Here is a 22,975-nt window from a genome sequence, read left to right on the forward strand (position 1 = left end):
AAGCTGGTGATGGGGGAGGATGGGGATGGTAAATCCCGGCTTTCCTGGTAAATCCTGATAAATCCTCTCCCAGTTTGTCTGGGATTTGCGCCCCTGGAGCCGCCGTGGTCGGTGAAATGCTGGAGTGGGGGGAAACTGAGGCACACGGGCAGCCCTGGGGGAGGGAGGTGGGATGTGGGATGGAGCACCGAGAATTTGGCTGGAATTGGGAGGATTCCCACATCAGGGAATCCCTCAGGTGGTGCTGCCTGTCAGTGGCATGGACTGACCCTGGCACAGCTGGCACAGGACCAGGAAACGTGGCCAGGGGGGTGAAACAGCCCCAAATCCTCTTAACTGTGCCCGTTTTTGTCCCTTTCCTCCTCCCACGCCAAAATCTCCTGAACTCTGCCCAATTTTTACTCTCCCCTGGTTCCAAAATCTCCTGAACTCTGCCCACTTTTTAGTCTTCCCTGGTGCTAAAATCCACTTGACTCTGCCCGTTTTTGCCCCTTACCTTTCCCCACTGCCAGGGAGAGATCCTTGATGCTGGGATGTGTGTGCAGAGAGGTCCCTGGTGCTGGGATGGACACAGGGATGCACAGGGAGATCCCTGGTGCTGGAGTGGACACAGGAAAGCACAGGGAAGTCTTTGGTGCTGGAATGTGTGTGCAGGGAGATCCCTGGTGCTGGGATGGACACAGGAAAGCACAGGGAGATCCCTGGTGCTGGAATGTACTCAGGGATGCACAGGGAGATCCCTGGTGCTGGGATGGACACAGGAAAGCACAGAGAAATCTCTGAGGCTGGGATGTGTGTGCAGGGAGATCCCTGGTTCTGGAATCTACTCAGGGATGCACAGAGAGGTCCCTGGTGCTGGAATGTGTGCACAGAGATGCACAAGGAGATCCCTGGTGCTGGATAAATCCAGGTGCTCAGAGTTGCAAAGGGGCAGAGGGCCCAACAAATCCCACCCTCAGGGATGTCCAGGGATGAGGCAGGGCTGGACCATCCCCATGTCTGCATTCCTGGGCTGCCTCCCTGCACCCTGCCTGCATCCATACACAGATGCCTGGGCTTTTCCATGGAAAATCACATGCCTCCAAAGCTCCTGCTGGGAGGAGCTGGCCTTGCTCTGCCATCTGCTCTTGCCAGGGAAGCAGCAGGTCAGCATCTCTGAGACGTGCTCTGTCAGGATCCTCCTGCCAAGCTCTGCTGGGATGGGGGCTTGGAGCTTCCCAGATGTTGCTGCAGGGTTGCTCCATCATTGCCAGGATTGTGGGATCCCTGGAAGTGTCCAAGGCCAGGCTGGATGGGCCTTGGAGAGACCTGGTCTAGTGGAAGGTGTCCCTGCCCATGGCAGGGGATGGAACAGGATGAGCTTAAGGTCCCTTCCAGTTCTGTGATTCCCTGATTCAGAACCTTTCCTGGCATATTCCTGAAGTGGGAGATTGGCCACGGATGTGGTGGGAGGTGCTGTGACCTTGTTGCTGAGCTCCATCCCCTGTGCTGACCAGGCAGGTCCTGATGGGGCAGTTCCCAGAGTTCCCAGAGCTCCAGAGCTGCAGCAGGGACTCCTAAATCCAGGATGGAGAAGGTGGTGCCATCACACGAAGGGAAGGAGCAGACAGGCAGCTCTGGGGTTTGGCTGCTAGAGTTTCCTCCTCACTCAAAGCATTCCCTGGAAAGCAGGGGGAGAGAATCCCTCCCTTCCACCCCTCCATCCCTCCCTCCCTCCCATCCATCTATCCATCCATCCATCTCCATCCACCCACCTCCTCCCATCTCTATCCATCTCCATCCACGTCCATGCTCCCTTCCAGCCATCCCTTCCCACCCATTCCCACCACCCATCCAAGACAGCAACCCCCACAAGCCACACCTGATTTTTGGAGTGGCCGTGATCCATCTGCCAGGATGTCTCTTCCTGAAGGCATCAAGCCCGGCCTGCACAGACAGAACCCACCAAAACAAGTCCATTGCCACTCCCACCATGGCTCCTCCAGGCCAGGATGTGTCCAGAGGAGAAAAATCAGCCCCTTCCACCCCCTCTCCCTCAACGTGGCTCTTTTTAAAGCTCTGAAGGTTGGTCCCCGTGGGGCTGTTTCTCCCGGGCTCCCTTGGTTTCCATGGAGAGGATGAGCGAGGAATTTTCAAAGGGAATGGCTCCAGTAAATGAACTCTCCTCTCTAAAAATAGTGTGTTTGCTTTTGGGTCTTTGGGAACTGTGGCCTGGCCAATGGCAGGGAGGAGGAAAATCAGCATCTGGGTAGAACTATTCCAGTAACTCGCTGTCTGCGCAAAGCCCCGCCGGAGCCGCTCGGCTTCCGGGGGGCAGGGGCTGCTCCCACTCTGCCCAGGTCCTGCCCACCAGGTCAGTGGCTGGTGAGCACCAGAGCTGGTTGCAGAGGGGGGGTCATCCCTGAGATGTGTGCTCCCATGTGCCTCGTGTGGAGTATTTGGGTTGGATCCCTTTCGTTTTCGGGGGGTCGATGGAAGTTGGGTTTGTGTCACCCCCCTGCCCCCCCATGCCCCGTGTTGGCTCAGAGACCTTGGGCACGTCCCTTTTCGGGAGCCACCACCACCTTCCACCCCACCAGTGACACCCAGGACACCAGTGAGCCCCACCGGGACGTGGATGCGCCGGGCAAAGGACATCCGTGGTGGTGTCCACCACCAGGCCTCCTTTTGGAGAAGTCACCATCCTGATGAGGGTACAGCCACCACCAAGTCCCCCCTGGAAGAGTCACCATCCCAAAGTTGGGACAACCACAGCCAGGAAACCCGTGGAAAAGCCACCATCCCGAAAAAGGGGGGAACAGCCACCACCAGGCCCCCTCCTGGAGAAGCCACCATGGTGGTGTGAGGACAGCAGCATCCCTGCGTGATTCCTGGGGCTGGAGAAGGTTCCCTTGGTGGTGCCCTGGAGCTGCTCTTTGTAACTGCCTGTTCCCCAGCCCTCCGATACTCTCCAAAAAAAACAAGAAGGGAGTTGTTTGCATGGGAAGATTGGCATCTCCCAGCCTGGGATATGGTTTCCTGCTTTTTTTAGCTGGAGTAGCAGCAGACTCGTCGGCCTGCCCTGATTTGGCATCTTTCTCCCTGCATTTTTTTTTTTTTTTTTTTTTGGAAGAGTTTCATCCTGACCCCTCGGCAGAAACACCGTCGGGAGCGGTAGGGGATCGGCTCTGGTCCTTTGGTCTCTTTTTGGGTTGCCCCAACGCCCGGTGAGATGGGATGTAGATGGCTCAGAGCCTCAGGGAGCGGAGAGGGAGCTCATCCCTCGATCATCCAAACCTGGCTCAGGTCAGTAGACGCCGAACCCCCCCTCCTTTCCTCACCCCAGGGTGTCACTGTGACAATGACAGGGCAGGGGAGGTGTCACCACGTGGTGTGACGTGGGATGTGGGCGTTCCTGGCAAGGGCTGGGCTTCTCCCCCCATCCCCAGGTCCCTCCTGCCCTGGCTACAGCCATGCTGGGTGAGGGGACCAACCCACCGAGGGGGTGCTGTGGCACTGGTGGGTGTCTTTGGGGCACAGGTGGTGCTGGGGGTGAAGGCTGGTGGTTGCTGCTGCTGAGAGGACAGGGATCCAGGCAGGAGGGACAGGAGAAGTGGGCACAGAACGGGGTGTTTGGGGCTCCTACCTCCTGGGTGCCCACCAGCTCCTGGGTGCTTGTGGATTAGTGGATGCTCATGGATTTCTGGTCCTTGTTGGCTCCTGGGGGTTAATCAGCCCGTGGGGGCCTGACATCTCGTGGTTACTCGTGGATTTGTGAGTGTCCATGGGCTCCCGATGCCTGTTGGGTCTTGGGGATCCATCAGCTCCTGCATCCCCATCCACTCTGGGTGTCCATGGGCTTCTGGGTGTCCGTGGACTCCTGGGCACCTCTTGGATGCTGGGAATCCATCAGTTCTTGGGTGCCCATGGACTCTGGGTGTGAGTGGCTGTTGGCTCCTGGGTGTCCATCAGCTCCTTTGTGCCTGTTGATCCATGGATGGCCAGAGTCTCTGTTGGATCCACCCATCCATCAGCTCCTGGATCCCCATGGCATGCCTCTTGGCTTCTGGGTGTCCCTGGAATCCTGGATGTCCATTGACTCTCGGGTGCCCAGAAGGTCTTTGATGTTGCCAGATCCTGGTGCCCATCAGCTCCCGGGTGCCCACGGATTTTGAGGGAGCTCCTGGGCAACCATCAGCTCCTGAGCATCCCTCCTGAGTGCCCTTTGGCTCCTGGTGTGCTTGGAATTCTGGGTCCACTTGGACACCTGGTTGCCTGGTGCCTGCTGGTCCCTGTGGGCTCCTGGTGCCCATCATCCCTCTCATGCCAGGCTGGCACCATCCTGGGTATCCCAAATCTGCCTGCACACCCTCACCAGGATCCCCGCCCCATTCCACCAGGCACCCAGGGCATGTCCTGTGGAAATGCCAAGGTGTGCCAGCATTGGACACCTTTCTCCCTGGTTTCCTTCTCCCCCCAAACTCCCATTGCTGTTGCTTTTGGGGTGATGTGGGGTGTGGCTTGTGGGGGATCCAGAGGTGCCAGTGAGCCGGGTGGGAGGGGGGGGGGTTGGCATCACTCCTCTCCCGACGGATGCGAGGCCAATCCCACTGGGAGGCCTTGGAGAAGGAGCAGGGGGAGGGAAGGAGGGCTGGGCTGACCTCAGCATCTGGAAAGCTGCGCTCTTGGCCGTGGCCCTGCTGCCGAAATCCGGAGGCAAAAAAAACCTTCCATATTTGGCGAAAGTTGCTCCGGGACTCGGCAAAGGCTGGATGGGAACGGGGGGCTGGCAAAGCCCCTGCTGTGTCCTGGACCAGGGGGACACTGGGTGTCCAGGGGCTCTGCCAGCGTGCCAGAGCATGGATGGCACTCTGGGCTGGTTGATTTGGGGGGAGCAGGGGAGGGGTGATCTGTGGGATGATGCCAGCAGTGCAGGGAGGATGGTTGGAGATGCGCCAGCACGACCCTGATCCTATTGTATTTTGGCAAGGTCTCACCCCAGCACCGGTGGGGAAAACCCCGATTTCAAGTGCAAATCCTGTGGGAAAAGCCCCAGGGCACGGTTAGAGGATGAATTTGTGGTGCTTTGGGAAAGGAGCCCCCTCTCCCCGTCCCTCCAGCACCGATCCCTGGGCGGCCCCTGGGATGCCCGGCATCCTTCCACCCTGCCCTGGAAAAACTTGCCCCCCAACTCCTTTAGTTTTTGTATTCCTACTTTTTTCTCACACTTAACAAGCAGAGTTGCAGCCGGGCCTCGTCCTCCCGGGATGAATCACCGCGGCCGGGAAGTCAGAGAAGGGAAAACAACGGGATTCTCGTGCAGTCGTTTTGGGCTGAAGCTGCTTTTCCCTCCCTCCTCCTCCTCTTCCTCCTGTTCCTCCTCTTCCTCCTCCTCCTCCCCATCCCAGAGGTGGCTGTGCTGCTGGGTTTCTCCATGGGAGCATCCCTGAGCAAATCAATGCTCCTCTGTGAGCTGGGAGCCTGGGAAAAACCACGAGCGAGGGAAAAGCAAACATGTCCAGCCCCAGGACTGCGGATAAACACGGGAATATTATTAGTAACCGGAGCGGGGCTGGAGCAGAGCTGCTGATTTATGCCCTTATTTCCTTTCAAGAAGCTACTCTTCGGAGAGCTTGGGCTTCTCTTACCCGTGGGAGAGCAGCCAGAGGTTGGGAAGGGAGGGGAGGCAGCCCTGGATGTGACGTTTGGATGGTCCTTGCGTTCCCATGGGAATGGTTTCCCCTGGACACAGGGCCTGGTGGTCCCGGTGGTGCGGCGTGCCGGTCCCCAGGGATGGGATGAGTGGTATTTGAAGGATGAGGAGATTTAGAAGCAGGGAGGGAGGTAGTTGGTGGCCAGGGAGGAGGTGGCATATCCTGGGAAGGAGGTGACTTGTGCTCAGGGATCACCTGAATGGTGGTTGGTGCCCAGGGATGACAGGGATTGATACCCAGGGATGGAGATGATTGGTACCCAGGGATGGAGGTGATTTATGCCCAGGAATGCAGGTGATTGGTACCCAGGGATGGGATGACTGGTATTTAAGGCTGAAAGTGTCTGGTACCCAGGGATGGAGGTGATTTATGCCCAGGGATGGAGGTGATTGGTGCCCAGGAATGAAGGTAACTGGTGCCCAGGGATGGAGGCGGATGGTACCCAGGAATGGGCTGACATGTCCTAAAAATGTCCCCCAGCAAAACCAGGTCTTTTCCCTGGTGGCTGCCATCCCTCCATCCATGTGGAATTCTGAATGGTGTGGGACATACGGGATAATTTATCCCAAGAAAAAGGCTGCTCGGGTTTGCCTCGAAAGCCCTACGATACCCAATCCAACCTCCTGCTTAGAAACACCCCAGGAGGACAGAATGGGATTTTTCCCAAGTGATTCCCTGCCAGAAACTGAGGGATTGAGGAAATACGGGATCAGATGTAACAGCATGGTCCTGTTTTGGATGGTGGTGCCGGCCAGGGATTTTTCCAGCTTCACCAGCAAGTTTTACGCGCTGGGATGATGCCATTTGTTGTGGAGGTTGGGACAGAGGGAAGCAGGTCCTGTTTTGTTTCCAAGCCTTTTTTTTCCAGGGGTTTGGTAGAAATAGAGCCAAAGGTGTGCTAAAAATGTTAAAGTTGGACATTCACTGTGTGCTGGGGAATGTCCCCAGGGACCAGTGTTTCCCACTATGTCCCAGCTCCCTCTAGTGGGATCCACCCTGGGAACAAGCACACAGGGAAAGAAAAATCTGCAGAAATCCCAGAATCTGCAGAAATCCCAGAATCTGCAGAAATCCCAGTTTCTTTCAAGCTGGGAATGGGGATTTCAAGGAGGTGCCAAGGTTCAGGCTGCTCCCAGCACATCCACCACTACGTGATCCCAGGGAATCTCCCCCCGGCACTGCAGAGAATCAGGACCTGGCAGCAGGAACAGGCTGTAATGAGGGAAAAACAACTTGTATTTATTTACTCTCAAAATTTTGGCACGTTTTGGAGGGGTGGGAATAATTTTGCTGGAGGCAGGATTAGCTCCTCCTTCAGCAGCTGCGGGAAAGTTGAGCTGGGAAGGCCCTGAGTTGCAAATCCCACTCCCAAACTGGTCTGAAACACTCCAGATCTTTCCTAAATCCAGGTATTTTTGCCCCAGGACACAATATGTCAGGTCCTTTTTCAAAATATTTTAAGATGTTTGAAAATTCCTGGGGATGCTCCAGCTCCTCCTGGATCGCTGTTCCAGGGTGGGGAAAGCAAACTGGTGGATTTACACCCTGAGCCTGATAAAAAGAAAATAAAGTGGGAGAGTTCCCATTCTCCTTCAGGAGGCCAAGTGGGATTGTATTTCCAATGCCAGAGGGAAAATGCTGAGGGAAAAACCCTTCTGCAAGCCCCCCATCCCAGTTTTGGGGTGCCCCCCAAATGCCCAGGGCTGGATCCTCTCCATCTTTGTGCTTTCAGGAGTATCCTTACCCTGCTGTCTCAAGCCTTTGGAGCGAAGGATGAGTCCCTTGGCTCCATTCCAAGGAATTGGCAGGCTTTTCCCAGGAGGGTTTGGGGTTTTGGGGGGAAACACTCAGGTTGGGGGGAGAAAAAAAAAAAAGGAAAGGAAATCTAAAGGTGTTTACAAAGAGCCGCGGGGCTAAAAATAACCGGCTCATATTTTAGACAGCCCTAAAAATAGGCAGCGCTGCTGGAGTGGCCAAACACTCCCAGGAATTTCCTGTGGGCTGCGGGCCGCTGGCAGGGGGGTCCGGCCTCGGGAATGGGCTCGGGAATGGCCGGCAGCGCTCCGGCCTTTTCCAGGGGGACGGAGGGATGGTCTCCATCGGGCCCCCCGGGGCACGGCGGGATTCAGGATTCCCAGGGATTAACCCCTCTCCACACATCCTTCTCTTCTGCCCTGTAGCATCCAAAGGGTGGGATTGGGAGAGGGTTCCAAATCCATCGGCAGAAAGCTCAGCCGCGCGAGTAGACAGCGAGAGAATCCGCTGGGAATGCTGCTGTGGATGGAGGGATTGATCCGAGGGTGGTGTCTGGGGAGCGGGAAGGAGCCTGCCGGGATGGAGCCATCCCCCTGCTCGCCCCAGGGATCAGGGATCCCGCGGGAGGAGGCGGAGCAGCAGGGACACTGTGGCAGCGGCGCGACATCGCGGCGTCACCGGCACGGAGGGGACCGGGGGGCGGATCCAGAGGGGCAGGGATTGGAACGTGAACGGGGTTGGGATTGCGGCAGGGATGGCGTTGAGACTGGAGCAGGCAATGGGGTTGAGATTGCTAGAGGAATGGAGTTGGGATTGCAACAGGAATAGGGTTGGGATTGAAGCAGGAAGAGGATTGGGATTGCAACAGGAAATGAGTTGGGACTGCAGCAGGAATAGGTTTGGGGTTGCAACCCAGATGCATCAGGGATTGCAATGCAGTTGGATCCAGGTCTGCATCCCTGGCGGGTCCAGGAATAGGACTGGGATTGCAGGAGGAATGGTGTTGGGATTACAACCCATACGGATCAGGGATTACAATGAAAATGAGCCCAGGACTGCAATGTGGATGGACCCAAATTTGCGTCCCTGGTGGGTCCGGGAGTGCAACAGGAACGGGGCTGGGATTGCAACCCAGGTGGGGATTTCAGCACCAACAGGTCCAAAGGTTCGACCCACGTGGGTCCAGTTAGTTCTGGGAATGGAACCCAAACAGAACAGGGATTGCAACAGGAATGGATCTGGGGTTGCATCCCAGAAGAGCCCAGGATTGCATTCCTGGGTTGCAACGTAGATATACCAGGAATTGCAGCTGAGATGGGTTTGGGATTGCAGCCCAAATAGGTCTGGGACTGGAACTCAGAACAGCCTGGGATTGCAACCCACTGGGTCTGGGATTGCGATGCACATGGATCCGAGAAACTGGATCCCAGAAAAGCTCAGGATTGTAACCCAAACAAGCCAGATGGAGCCAGGATTCCCACAGCCACGGGTCTGGGATGACCAGGGCGTTGCAGTTGCAGGAGCTGCTGCCTTGCAAAGCAGCCTCATTACCCAGCTGGAATTAGCTGTCCTGGCTCCCATCATTCCCACTCCAGGTGCTCCTCCCTGATCCCAGTGCCAGGGAAGCATTAAGGGCTGCTGGAGCTGCCCTGGCATGCACTGAGTTGTCCGTTCTCAGCTCCTTTCCCTGGGGTGGGATGCTCATGATCCTCATTACCAGGAGGAAATCTCCCGGCTGGAATGGAATGGTTGCTGTGGAAACGGGGTGAGCAGCTAATTACATTTAATTAACGAAGCAGGAGGGGGGTGTTACAAGCACATCTGGGCAGGAGGCATCACTGTGGGTGCTGAGGTGATGGTGGGATGGAAAGATGGGAATGTGCCTCAGTTTCCCTGTCTGCAAGGTCAGGGAAGGGGGATATGGACAGGGAGGAAGACCCCAAGGATGCTGAGCGCCCCATCCCAGCAGGATGTCCATTCCTGCTCTCCCTTTTGCCTTTTTTGTTTTAAAAATGAAGGGTTTGGGACTTCCCTGTGTCAGTGCCTCCTTGTTTGCAGGGCTGGGGGGCAGGACACAATGGGGACAGGACACAACATCCCAGGGCCTTTTTAAAGCATTTTAAGGTGTTTTCAAATCCCTGGGAATGCTCAGGCCCCTCCTGGGTGGGGAAAAGCAAACTGATGGATTTGCACCCTAATCCTAATTAAAAAAAGAAAATAAGGTGGGAGGGTTCCCATCCTTCTTCAGGAGGCCAAGTGGGGTTGCATTTTCAATGCCAGAGGGAAAAACTGGGGGGAAAGCCCTTCTCTGAGACCCCCACCCCAGGTTTGGGGTTCTGCAAGGCCAGAGAGGGGGGTTTTGATGGGCTGGAGATCCCAAGGATGCTGAGCACCCCATCCCAAGGTCAGGGAGCGGGATATTGGTGGGGATGAAGACCCAAGGATGCTGAGCCCCATATCCTGGTTTTGGGGTGCAGCAAGGCCAGGGAGGGGGATGTTGATGGGGATGGAGATCCTAAGGATGCTGCATCCCAGCTCTGGGCTGCTGAAAAGGCCAGGGAGGGAGATTGTGATGGGAATGGAGACCCTCAAGGATGCTGAGCCCCCCCATCCCAGCATCATCCCTGCATCCCCCCCCTTCCCAAGGAAGCATCATCTCCCCCCTCCACCCCAGCATCCTCCTTGGGCACAGCTTTTCCAGGAGCGTCCCCGGCAGGATCCGGCCCTGCCCGCATCCGCGCGTGTCTGTGTGGGCACGGCTCTGCCTCCCTCTCCCGATCGCTCCCTCCTGCCCGTGCCTCGGTAATTCCCGGGGCCGGGAACCCGGAGCCGCCACGGACGCAGGCGCACACACCCCCTTCCCTCTGCAGGAGGGCTTTTCCACATCCATATCTTTATATATTCCCACCGATATAAATAGCTCCCCTCTCTCTTCCCCTTTTCCCTCCGCGCCGCATCGCTCCGAGCGGACACCTGGCGAGGGAGGGGGGGGTGGGGAAAGGCACAGGGAGGATACAGGGATCATTTCTGTGGATTGCCTGGGCCGCGTGGGCCGGAGCGACCCCCGGGACCCGCATGCTGCAGATGGTGAGGACTCTGGCGCAGTTCACCATCGCGCTGGAGGACATGCGAGACATCGGCGACGGCGTGGACGCCGCCTTCGCCTCCGCCGGCATCGGCGGCGCGGCCGAGGAGCCGCCGGACAAGGGATGCGCCCCCCGCGGGGGCACCGAGGTGATGGGAGAGGGTACGGGGGGTGGGCAGGGAAGAGTGGGATGAGGGTGGGATGGGGGGGATTGGGTGCGGGTGCGTCATGTTTGGCCACGTGTGCGCCCGGCGGAACGCGGCACCTGTGGGGTCTGCGCTGCCATCGCCGTGGCAACGCTGCCTCCATCCTCATCCCTTCCATCCGCACCCCCTGCGTCCCCATCCCCTCCGTCCCCATTCCCGGCGAGCGAGGGGGGTGATGCCAGCCGGAGTGAGGGTGGGGGGGGTGTGTGAGATGGAGGCACCGCTGCCACTGCCCCCCCAGGTGCTGATGGTGGTGGGAAATGCCCAGCGGGGGCTGATCCCGAGGGTGCGGAGCGTGGGACACGGCGGGGGCGTCCCCGGGGGAGAGCAGATGGAGGGTGAAGCATCAGCGGCCCCACGGGGGGACAGGCTTTGCTGGGGGAAGGGATGCACTGGGGCAAATCCTGCCAGCTCTACCCTGCTGGGATGGTGCATTACCCCTCCAGCTCCTGTCTCATCCCAGCGGGAATTTTCCCCCTCCTGCCGGGATAATGCTGGTGCTGTAACAAATCCCCATGCCAACAGTTGGGCCTCATCCTGCTCCTTCCCTCTGCTGCAAATCCCCACGTGTGGTGCTGAGCCTGTTCAGCTCAGGGATCTGACTCTGCCTCGATCCTGAGCTGGGATAGCTCTGGAAAAAGCCAGAGGCTGGGAATTACAGGGGGTGTTGTTGGGGAAACTGAGGCAGAGTGGGGGGTCAGGTGCTGTGTCCCCCTAAACCCCACTCTCTGGTGGGGCCCTTCAGCCCATTACTACAGCAAATTAACCCAGCAGTGACAGTGCTGATGGACCTTCAGGCTGTGCCAAAGAGGGCAGGTCTCAGCTGGAGTCCCATGGTTTGGGGGGACACATTCCCTGGGGGGGGGCTTGGACCCGTCACCGTAATATTTGGACCAGCAGTTCCCTCTGCGATTGGCTGGAAGGACCATTGTCAGCTTGGTGGGGAAACAGGCCCAGCTCTGTCCTTGAGCCACCAGCAGGACCTGGATCCCTCCTCAGCACTCCCTGGGGAGTGCCAAGGAGCTGGGGCCTCCATCCACGGTGAGGATGGTTGGGATAAATCTTCCTCCCGTGACTGCAGAGCAGCTTCACAGCTCAAGGGTCCCTGCACCCAAAAGATTTGGGGTCTCTCACATCCAGGCTCCCTGGAGATTCTACACATGCAAAATTCGTGGGGTATCTGTGCACCCAGGGCACTTGGAACATCTCTGCACCCAAATCTTTTGGGATATCTCTGCACTCAGTGTCTCTTGGAGCACCTCTACACACCAAACTTTTGGGGTGTCTCAGCACCCAGATTTCTTGGACCTTCTCTGCAGCCAAAACTTTTGGGGTGCCTCTGCACTCAGAATCTCCGGGGTGTATCCAAACACAAAATTTTGGGGGGTATCTCTTCACCTCTGGAGCATCTCTGCATCCAAAACTTTTGGGGTATCACTTGCACTTAGAGCTTGTGGTGCATCCCGTACCCAAACCTTTTGGGGTGTCTCTGCACTCAGAGCCTTTGGGGCTTCTCTCACCCAAAGCTTTTGGGGTGTCTCCCGGAGCATTGCACCCCCGGGCTGAGCTGCACGGGGGTCCCACAACCGACCCATCTGCTTCCCAAGGCTGGAGGACCATCCCACACAGCCCCCCTCCCCACCCCTGAACCCCCGTGCTGTGGGGCCCGGCCCGGCCCCATCCAGGGTGCCCGGGGTGCCGGGCGGGAGGCGAATTCCTGCAGGTCGGCTCCGAGCGGAGCCCTGGAGAGACGGAGGGCTCCGGGACCGACCCATGTAGGGCTGTGAGCTCCAGGGCGGGCTCCTGACGCGGCCTGGAGGAAACCAGGCGTCTGTGCGCTCCGTGTCATGTACTTCCTAATCCTCCCGGATTCCTCCATCGGGCTGGAGAGGGAGCGGAGCGGAGCTGGATCCAGCCGGGCTCCTCCGGAGTTCAGCCGGCACCTACACCCGGCACATCCCTGCCCTCGCCTGTGTCACCCCAAAACCCGTCTGTCTGTCTTTCCCCCCGGGCAGGACATGAGGAAACACGTCATCATGACGCTGCTGGACACGGAGCAGTCCTACGTGGAGTCCCTGCGCACCTTGATGCAGGTAACAGGGTGGGGCACCCCGAACCACGGCTTGGTGGCACTCAGGGGACCCCCAAGTCGGACCCCTGGCTGCGGGTGCTCCGCCAGCACCGCTGTGGCACAGGGGGTGGCTTGGGAAGTGGGGACGGCAGGGCCGAAAGTGGGAGCTGTGCCGAGAACGGGGCGTGGGAGTTCCCTCCGTCCCCCCAGATCGAGCCCACGTTGTCACCTGGCAGGTCTCATGTCCCCAGGTCTCTTCCTGCGCTCGCCCCCCAAAAGCTCTCCCTCGTGTTGCCCCCCACCTCCCGTTGCTGGTGGCCCTCCCGTGGGGGGGGTACCCCTTAGACCCCCATTCCCACGTGTCCCCCTTCCCGCTCCGTGTCGTCACCTGCGGACACGGGCCAAGGGTTTCCCACAGGCTGAGCTGGTTCCAAACCCCAACCCCGGAGCAGCCTGGCCCGAGGGTCCACCCCGCGTTTGAGATGTTAATGAAGGTGTTTCAGCAGGTTAATGGTGGTCAACGCCCTGGAGACAAGTGACCTGGCAGAGGTGTGGGCTGTCCAACCACATCCCTGAGGGTGGGAACACCAAAAAGTCAGAGCTCTGCTCTGCTCCAGACAAGGCAGTGCCTGCAGGACGTCTGTCCACGGGGGGAATGGGGCACATCATCCCAACGTTTTTCCCATAAACCCCTTGCAATGGTGGACCCAGATGTGCTGCAGGAGGGAAGGACCCCCTGAGGCTGCTGCTTGGATGGATGAGAGGCCTCTGGCTCAGGGGTTTATTCTGGGGGGGAGCCGTGCAGGGTTTGGGGTTGGGTGGTGTCCCTGCTGGCCTTGGCATGGACAGAGTGTGTCCCACGCTCTGTGCCACCCTCTGAGGTGGGACAGGGGGCTGGTTGGAGGGGACAGCTGTGCTGGGACTCTCCAGTCCCCAGAGCCCTGGGGTGTCAATGCCTGAGCTCCTGCCCAGGGGACACGTCCTGACAGTGCAGCCAGGGGGCCCTGGCTTTCTGGGAGGGCTCACAGGGCTCCAGACGTCCCCAGCTCCCTGCCTCAGCTTGGATCCTTGGTGGCACATGGCATGGTGGCAACCAGGGACGAGGGCCTGGATGGGAGCTCCTGGATGGAGCATCATCTTCCAACCACGCCAGGTGGTGCACGGACATGCCCTGCTTGCTGTCCCTGTGTGCTGAGGTGGGGGCTGTCTCCGTGCCCTTCTTCCCAGTCTGGGAAGCATGGAATGCATGGCACAGCCCATCCCAAATTCTGCTGGAGGTGTTGGCCACAGTAGGGCAGCTGAGGGGGATTAGGAGCCTCAGGAAGGATTTGGCCCTTCTGACTTGGGTCTCCATGAGATATCCAGCATTAGCCTAAGGAATCTGATCCTTGGGGGATGACTCCTCCTTCACCAGCTTGGATGGACATGCTGAGGCTGCTTGGGAAAGGTCCTGTCCTCACTGCTCAGCTCCATGGTCCTCCCAGCATCCTGAAGGACACCAGCACTGGTCAGGCTGAGGAGGTGGCAAGGCTGGAGGAGACCTTCCACATCCTGCTGCATTCCTTGCAAATCCACCTCTCCCATTCCAGAGGCTCTGCCCCACGGAGGGAGGAAAAGGGTTTCGAAGCAGAGCTACCCACCCAGCTTTGCTGAGGACCTCATCTTCTTGCTGGCTCATTAGCCATTGTGTGGTAGTCCAGGGCATGATCCTGTGGATCCACCCTGCTGGCTCCAGTGCCTCCTGGTCCCAGACACCCTAAATCCCACCAGGAACACACTGGCATTTGGATCCCAGTTCTGCCATGACTCCCCAGCTGGGTCAGGCTCTGCAGCAGATGGAGCAAAGATTTGGAGCCTCTCGAGGCCATGGCACAGCAGCTGCTGCACTGTGGGGCTTCCCTGTGCAGCCCTGTCCCCCTCCCCACGCTGCCACGGGGATCCATGGGGTGGGATGGGATCCAGGGAGGCTGGGGTGCAAACCCTGCTGGCACCAGGAGCTGTCTGACCCTTCTGATGGGTCCCACAGCCCAGCGTTCTCTGGGGGAAGGTTGCCATCCATCCCCATATTTACAGGGCCTGAAAAATCCACAGTGGGTGGGGTGGGAGGAGAAACCAGCGGGGCCCCCCTGATGCCTTTGCTCCCCCTCAGGGTTACATGAAGCCGCTGAAGCAGCCGGAGAACTCCCTGCTGTGCGACCCCTCGCTGGTGGATGAGATCTTCGACCAGATCCCCGAGCTGCTGGAGCACCACGAGCAGTTCCTGGAGCAGATCCACGACTGCGTGCAGAACTGGCACGAGAAGCAGAAAGTGGGCGACCTCCTGGTGCAGTCGGTGGGTCCTGGTGGGGTGGATCCCTGCTGGGCGCAGCGCCACGGGGAGCGTTGGGAGCAGGAGGCTGGGGAGTGGTTGAGGGACGGGCCTGGCGTGGAGCACAGGAGACGATCTCCAGGCCCACTGTCTGCTTAGCGTAACGCTGGGGAGCTGCAGCTCCCGGCTGGATCTGCAGCTCCTGGCTGGATCTGCAGCTCCTGGCTGGATCTGCAGCTCCGTGTTCTCTGCCTCAGGAGCAGAAACGTCAGGGCTGAAAAATCGGGGTGGGCGGACAGCGGGAGAGCCCTCCCTGCGCCAGCCCAGAGCCAGGATTAACCCTTGGGGCAGCTTCCTCCCGGCACATCCATGCGGTATCTATCCCCTCTTTTTCCCTTCCCAGTTCTCCAAGGACGTGCTGGTGAACATCTACTCTGCCTACATCGATAACTTCCTCAACGCCAAGGATGCCGTCAGGATCGCCAAGGAAGCCCGGCCGGCGTTCATGAAGTTCCTGGAGGTGGGTCCTGGTTCCTCTCTCCGTAGGTGCTGACCAACATCCAGAGCCAGGCTGCTGGTGGGGCAGGATGGGGGTTAATGGGAGTAAACTGGTAACCTGTGGTCAGACTGGGATTTTTCCCCTCACCCCCTTGGTTTTGTTGCGAAGAGGATGGGTTGGGGTGAGCCAGAATCACTCCAGATGGTGTAAAGAGGAGCCTCCGGGAGGCAAAGCGGGTGTTGCTGCAGGTCCTGGGCTGGTGGGATGTTGAGTCCCGGCTGTGTCCCACCCACCCGTGTCCCTCCTGGGTGTTTTGCAGCAAAGCATGAGGGAGAACAAGGAGAAACAGGCCCTGTCCGACCTGATGATCAAGCCGGTGCAGAGGATCCCGCGGTACGAGCTGCTGGTCAAGGTGGGTGCAGGCAGGGGGGTCACTGCACTGGGGATGTGCTTCCATGGAATGCCATGGGTTGAAGGGACCTCAAAGCCCCTCTCATTCCATGGGCAGGGACACCTTCCACTAGCCCAGGTTGCTCCAAGCCCCATCCAGCCTGGCCTGGGACACTTCCAGGGATGAATTTTGGGTGTCCGTGCAAGGCGGTGATGGAGCCGGTGGCCTCTTTAGCGGTGTCAGGCACGAGGCTGGTGGTGGTGGCCAAAGCCCAAAGCTTCGTTCCTCGGGGCCACTTTGCACCCACAGCAGCCAGAGCAGTGCAGGGGGGGCTCGGGGGTGTCGGTGACCCTTGCCCAGGGTGACACCCCGTCCGTGTCCCCGTGCAGGACCTGCTGAAGCACACGCCGGAGGACCACCCCGACCACCCCTTCCTCATCGACGCCCAGCGCAACATCAAGCAGGTGGCCGAGAGGATCAACAAGGGCATGAAGAGCGCGGAGGAGGTGGAGAGGAACGCCCGGATCGTGCAGGAGATCGAGTCCCACATCGAAGGGATGGAGGACGTATGTGGGGGGGCGGTTTAGATGGGGTCAGGCTTCCCCTCTCCCCAAAATGCCACCGTTTCTGCTCCTTCAGGGCTATTTTTGTCCTCTGTGTCCTGCCTTCCCTGTCACGGCCTTGGAGGGCTCCTGGAGTTTGGGGAGTGGGGGTGCAGGGGTGAAGCCCCCAAGGCTCCCCACCCACGAGCCTCCTTTGTCCCCACAGCTCCAGGCTCCACTTCGCAGGTTCCTGCGCCAGGAGATGGTCGTGGAAGTGGTAAGAGAGGGGTGGGGGGGGGTCCTCCCTGGCCACGAGGGCCGTGGGACCACACACTGGATGGGGTGGTGGGATGCTGGGAGTGGGGGTCATGGAGTGCCTGTGTGGATGTGGATGGATGGATGGATGAAGGACAGATCAGTGGTGACACTATAAATTCCCTAAGTACGGGGGAAGATAAGATGGATTTCGGAGCAGGCAGGAGGCAGGGAGAGCCCACAGCAGCCCTGGTTAATAGGGAGGCTGGAGGTGGAGACCATGCCTGGTGTTCCTATGGCCCTGGATCCTGTTGCATCTGGTCCCCTTTCCCCATCCCAAGGACACAGCTGGTCCCCGTGTGATGGTGGTGTGGGACCAGTCCCACCCTGCAGCCTCCCCGTGTCCCAGTGTGGGGAAGCTGAGGCAGGGACCTCTCCCAGCACTGGCAGCAGAGGGGGGGTGTGGACACTGACCCCTTGGTGTCTCCCACCACTCCACAGAAGGCGGTGGGCGGGAAGAAGGACCGCTCCTTCTTCCTCTTCACGGACCTGCTGGTGTGCACCACGTTGAAGCGCAAGTCGGGCTCCCTCCGCCGCAGCTCCATGAGCCTGTGAGTACCACCGGGCTTGGGGGCGCCCCTGGAGTCGCACCCCCACAGCTGGCCTGGCTTTAGGGTGCTGGAGGTGTGGGTGCAGCTCAGCCATCCCCCCCAACCCCGCAGGTACACGGCAGCCAGCGTGATCGACACCGCCAGCAAGTACAAACTGCTCTGGAAGCTGCCCCTGGAGGACGTGGACATTGTCAAAGGTGTGGCACTGCTGGAGTGTCCCACCCCACCCCTGGATGATGGGGAGGGGGGAGGAGGGGTTGATGCCACGCGCGTGTCCCCACACAGGTGCCTCGCAAGCCACCAACAGGGAGAGCATCCAGAAAAGCATCAGCCGCCTGGATGAAGACCTCAGCACGCTGGGGCAAGTCAGCAAGCTGTCAGAGACCCTCAGCTTCCCCCACCAGGTATGGGCACGTGGTGCTGCCCCCTGGTTGGACGCATTCCCAGTGGGACCACCCAGGGTGTCCTCAGCCAGAGGGGAGAACCTTCGGAAGGGCCGGTGGCCATAGGTGTCCTCAAAGGAGCCAGATGCCACCAGCCCCAAAGCCACTATGGGGTTGGGGCGGCCTCTGAAGGGTGGCAGGGGATGGCCAGGGTGGTGGCAGCCCATCCATCCCTGGGAGCTGAAGCGTTGTCCCCGTCCCCAGAGCCTGGATGACGTGATCAAGGACCTGATGGCCGCCATCCACCGGGAGCTGTCGGAGAAGCAATCCCTGTCCTTCAGCATGGCCTTCCCCCCCAACAAGGTGGAGCTCAGCACCACCAAGGCCGACGGCACCGAGTCCTTCATCTTCGAGTTCCCCAACCCCGACGCCCGGCTCAGCTTCGAGCAGGCCTTCGAGGACGCCAAGAAAAAGCTGGGTAACAGTGGGGACAGGAGAGGAGGCCGTGGCGGTGGCCTTGGTGTCACTGGGGAGCCCCCTCTCCTCCACCTCCTCCTCAGCCCGCAACTTGGTCTTCCCCAGCTTCCAGCAAAAACTGCCTGGACCCGGAGTTCCTCAAAGCCATCCCCATCATGAAGACGCGGAGCGGGATGCAGGTACTCGGTTAGCCCGGGTCCCACCGTCCCTCGGGGGGCTGGGGCGAGGTGGCTCCCTCAGGGAGGTCTCACCTTGCGCTCCCTCGCAGTTTTCCTGCGCCTCCCCCAGCCACGGCAGCCCGGAGAGCTCCCACGAGGTGTGGGTTTGCAACAGCGACGGCTACGTGGGGCAGGTGTGCCTGCTCAGCATCCGCAAGGAGCCCACGGTGGAGGCCTGCATCGCCGTGTGCTCCGCCAGGATCCTCTGCATCGCCTCCGTGCCCGGCCTCCAGAGGCCCTTCAGGTAGGCAGGACACCGCCCGCGGGGCCGGGGGGCGCGGCCGGGGGCGGTGCTGGAGCTGCCTGTCCTGTCCCCCCTCCCCCGGTCGCGCAGGGAGCGCTCGGAGCCGCTGGGCAGCCCCTCCTCCGAGGACGCGGCGCCGCAGCCCTGCCTGCACATCTCCATCTCGGGCTCGTCGCTGGAGCTCTCGGAGCCGGTGGACGGCGGCAACAGGGAGCTGGTGCCCTTTGACAGCGACGACACGGACGACGAGTCCTCGCCCAGCCCCTCCGGGACGCTGCAGAGCCAGGCCAGCCACTCCACCATCTCCTCCAGCTTCGGCAGTGAGTCCTCTCCAGACCCCGCTTAGCCCAAAAGCTGCTTTCCTGCCCCAAAGCCTCGCTGCCTTGCATTCCTCAGGGAAATCTGCAGGTGGAGGCTTTTGAGCCAGGGAAATCCTGGGAAAAAGAGATGCGGTCCTGGGATGGGTGGCTTTGGGTAAAACCTGCTGGGCTCTGGGGCTCAGCATCCCTATGTCCTCCCCTGGGCTCAACATCCCGAGGGGACCAGTGATCTCTTCCCCCTGACTTCGGAGGGTGTGAGGTGCTCCGAGCCTGACCCGTTCCCTCCTCCCGCTGCTCCTGCCCAGACGAAGAGATCCCGAGCTGCAAGGAGGCCGCGGTGGAGACGACGAGCTCGGAGGAGGAGCAGGAGCCTGGTTTCATGCCCATCACTGGCACCTACGGGCAGGCCCAGCACGGGGAGAGCCCCACGGACGGGCGGGCCCTGCGCCGCTCCAGCCGCGGCTCCTTCACCCGCGGCAGCCTCGAGGACCTGCTCAGCCTGGACCCCGAGGCCCACCAGAGCTCCATGTGGCTGGGCACCGAGGACGGGTGGTACGTCCCCAGGACGGAGGGGGTGCGTAGGGTGGGTGGCCCCCAACCCCTGGTGAGCCTCGGGCTTTGCTCTCCCCACAGCATCCACGTGTACCAGTCCTCGGACAACATCCGCAACAGGAAGAACAGCATGAAGATGCAGCACTCCGCCGCCGTCATGTGCATCCTGTGAGTGGGGAAAAAGGGGGAGGTTTCCAGCTCCTGTGGGTGGCCGTGGCGGGGTGGTTTGGGATGGCTGAGCAGTGTTTTCTCTCCGCAGGTACCTGGATAACCAGGTGTTCGTGTCGTTGGCCAACGGGGAGCTCGTCGTGTACCAGCGGGAGGCAGGTGAGGCCGGATTGGGAACGTCAGAAGATGCTGCCCCAAAGTGGTGGCTGGAGGGTGGGTGGCTCGGGTAGCCCCCCGGGGAAGGATACTCGGGGACTGGAGCTACCAAAATTGGAGGTGTGCATCCTCCTCCTCTTGTCCCTGCTTGCCGCTGGCATCCCCTGGGGACACCGGTTTATGTCCCCTACAAGGGAAGACCTGGAGACAGACACCTCCAGCCACTGCATCCCCAGACATCAAGCTGGGGGTGCTTTAACCACCCACCCCCTTCTCCCCCTGCCTTCACAGGCCGCTTCTGGGACCCCCAGAACTCCAAATCCCTGTCTCTGGGCTCTCCGGGGAGCCCCATCGCCAAGATGGTGGCGGTGGCGGGGAAGCTGTGGTGCGGCTGCCAGAACCGCGTCATCGTCCTCAACCCCGCCACGCTGGCGCAGGAGGTACCGCGGGCAGCGCCGGGGTGGGGTTGGGTGGCAGGGGGGGCAGCACCGGCGTCACGGCGGTGCCGCTGTCCCCCCCCCAGCACACGCTCCAGGTGGGCCAGGACGGCGGGCGCGGCGTCACCTGCATGGTGGGCGCCGGCACCGGCGTGTGGGTGGCGCTCCAGGGCAGCGCCCAGGTCCGGCTGTACCACAGCACCAGCTACGAGCAGCTGGCCGAGGCCGACATCACCCCCCCCGTGCACAAGATGCTCGCGGGTGAGTATTCCAGGGCAGTTTGGGTTGGAAAGGGACCATAAAGCTCATCCGGTTCCACCCCCTGCCATGGGCAGGGACACGCTTCCACTATCCCAAGTGGCTTCAATCCTCATCCAACCTTAGACACTTCCAGGGATGGGGCAGCCACAGCTTCCCTAGGCAACCAGCGCCAAGGCCTCCCCACCCTCACAGCCAGGAATTCCTTCCCAATATCCCATCTCTCCCTGCCCTCTGCCAGCGGGAAGCCATTCCCCCTTGTCCTGTCAGCCCAATCTGACAGCACCTCGGGGTGCTTTATACCAGCCATGGGATTTATGGGGTCCCTCCCCACATCCCTGGGAATGGTGGTGCTGGGGGTCACGCCCTGGGCCGGGCGGGATGAGGCGCTGATTCCCGGGATGCTCCGCAGGCTCGGACGCCATTATCCGGCAGCACAAGGCCGCCTGCCTGCGGATCACGGCGCTGCTGGTGTGCAAGGACCTGCTGTGGATCGGGACGAGCGCCGGCGTGGTGCTCACCCTCTCCGTGTCCCCCAAGGCCGCCCCCACGCTGGTGGGGCTCTCCCAGGGCCACACGGGCCACGTCCGCTTCCTCACGGCCATCGAGCTGCCCGACGGCTTCGACGTCCTCTTCCCGCTGCCCAGGGACACGGGTAGGTGGCACGGTGACACATTTCCCAGGGCTGTCCCACCGGTGGATAACCAAGAGGAGCCTTGAAAATGTTGTTGTCGAAGTCCCCGTTCCACCTCTGCCTTGTTAAAATCTGGGGGTGGGAATCGGGTGCTGAACTTCCCTCCGCCAGCACAAGTGACCCCGAATTTCCCAGGGGGACCTAAATTCCCACGGGGAAAAGCCACGGGAAAGCTGTGTCACCCAGCCCAGCTCTGAAGCTGGCATGGGATGGGGAGAAGGAGATGGGATGTCAGAGATTTTGAAGGGAGAGGCAAACATTGGCTGGGGGAGCTAATTTGGGGGTGAGAGGGGCTATTGCAGATGTGAGGAGTTTTTTGGGGCCTGGGAAAGTGCTGGTGGGAGGATGGTTGGTGGAATGATGCTGGTGGAATGATGCTGGTGGGAGGGTGCAGGGATAATGGTGGGAGGATGCTGATGGGATGCTGGAGGGAGGATGCTGGAATCATAGAGTAGTAGAATGGGTTGGAAGGGGGCCTTGAAGGTCACCTAGTTGTTGGAGGGATGATGCTTGGTGGAATGAATGATGCTGGGATGATGCTGGTGGGATGATACTGGGAGGATGCTGGTGGGATGATGCTGGTGGAATGATGCTGGGATGGTGCCGGTGGGATGATACTGGGATGATGACTCTGGGATGATGTTGGTGGTATGATACTGGGATGGAATGACAGTGGAATGATAGTGGTGGGATGCTGCTGCTGGGATGCTGTTGGGGTGCTGCTGGGATGATGTTGGGATGCTGTTGGGATGGTGTTGCTGGGATGCAGCTGCCTCCCTGACGCTGCCGGGGACCGGAGCAGCCGCGTGGGGACACCTGACAGGACCCCGGGGGGTTCTGCACTTGGCAGGGGCCGAGAAGCCGAGCGAGGCAGAGAAACGAGAGCCAGGCCGGCCCCGCGGCCCCGCCCTGGGCCTGGCCAAGCCCAAGATGTTGGTGATCAGCGGCGGCGACGGCTACGAGGATTTCCGCCTGACGAGCAGCAGCGAGACCGTGGGGCGGGACGACAGCACCAACCACCTCCTCCTGTGGAGAGCGTGAACAGCCACGGCCCGGCATCCCCGGGCCGCCCCGCCCGGGAAGGGGGGGCGCTGCCCCCCCTGCGTGCAGAGAGGGGGGTCCCGGCCCCCCCTCCCCAGCGCCCCCCGCCCCAGCACCTCTCATCTCCAACCCGGCTGCTCTCTGTGTGCTCGGGGTTGGGGGGGATGAGCCCCGGTCCCCCCGCCGTCCCCCCGGCCACCGCACGGGACTCGGGGTGTGGGGGGACACTCACCGCTCGGGGGGCATCCAGGACATCGTGTGTGGTGGGGGGAGGGGGTGCGTGTCCTTGGGATCACGGAGCGCTCCCGGGGCCCGGCCGGAGGATGCCAACAGCCCGGGACACGCCTTGCTCTCCGGTTTTGTGTGTGCCTGCTTGACGGGGAGGAGGGGCCTGGCACTGTCACCTCCCCCCGCCTCGGGACCCCCGGCCACGCCGCGGGACCACCCCAGGGACAATGTGGGCGCGGTGTCCCCCCCCCCGGCCCGGGCCTCCCGCTCCCCCGCCTGCTCCATCGCCAGCACCCAGATAGCTCTGTTTGTTTGTTTGTTTGTTTTAAATATATATATATTATATATATAGAAACATCCTTATTTATTTGGGGGCGGTTTCT

At 60.5% G+C, this 22,975-nt stretch overlaps 1 protein-coding gene across 1 annotated transcript in view; it reads left to right on the plus strand.

The window, feature by feature from the left end:
- The window catches only part of ARHGEF17 (Rho guanine nucleotide exchange factor 17), a 30,057-nt gene extending 7,110 nt beyond the window's left edge, over positions 1–22,947 (plus strand). The window contains exons 3-22 of the mRNA XM_050334098.1: positions 12,755–12,832; positions 14,960–15,142; positions 15,522–15,638; positions 15,937–16,029; positions 16,398–16,574; positions 16,777–16,827; positions 17,307–17,416; positions 17,528–17,613; positions 17,702–17,820; positions 18,064–18,277; positions 18,382–18,455; positions 18,545–18,738; positions 18,829–19,058; positions 19,364–19,610; positions 19,692–19,778; positions 19,870–19,937; positions 20,226–20,374; positions 20,458–20,632; positions 21,042–21,284; positions 22,174–22,947. Of these exons, the coding sequence (XP_050190055.1) occupies positions 12,755–12,832; positions 14,960–15,142; positions 15,522–15,638; positions 15,937–16,029; positions 16,398–16,574; positions 16,777–16,827; positions 17,307–17,416; positions 17,528–17,613; positions 17,702–17,820; positions 18,064–18,277; positions 18,382–18,455; positions 18,545–18,738; positions 18,829–19,058; positions 19,364–19,610; positions 19,692–19,778; positions 19,870–19,937; positions 20,226–20,374; positions 20,458–20,632; positions 21,042–21,284; positions 22,174–22,364 (2,886 nt within the window). The 3' untranslated portion in view covers positions 22,365–22,947. The remainder of the gene's footprint in view (positions 1–12,754; positions 12,833–14,959; positions 15,143–15,521; positions 15,639–15,936; positions 16,030–16,397; positions 16,575–16,776; positions 16,828–17,306; positions 17,417–17,527; positions 17,614–17,701; positions 17,821–18,063; positions 18,278–18,381; positions 18,456–18,544; positions 18,739–18,828; positions 19,059–19,363; positions 19,611–19,691; positions 19,779–19,869; positions 19,938–20,225; positions 20,375–20,457; positions 20,633–21,041; positions 21,285–22,173) is intronic.
- Positions 22,948–22,975: the final 28 nt, after the last annotated feature.

Source organism: Myiozetetes cayanensis, unplaced genomic scaffold, assembly GCF_022539395.1.
Source record: "Myiozetetes cayanensis isolate MyiCay16 unplaced genomic scaffold, myiCay2020 scf5-8, whole genome shotgun sequence".
Lineage (NCBI taxonomy): Eukaryota > Metazoa > Chordata > Aves > Passeriformes > Tyrannidae > Myiozetetes > Myiozetetes cayanensis.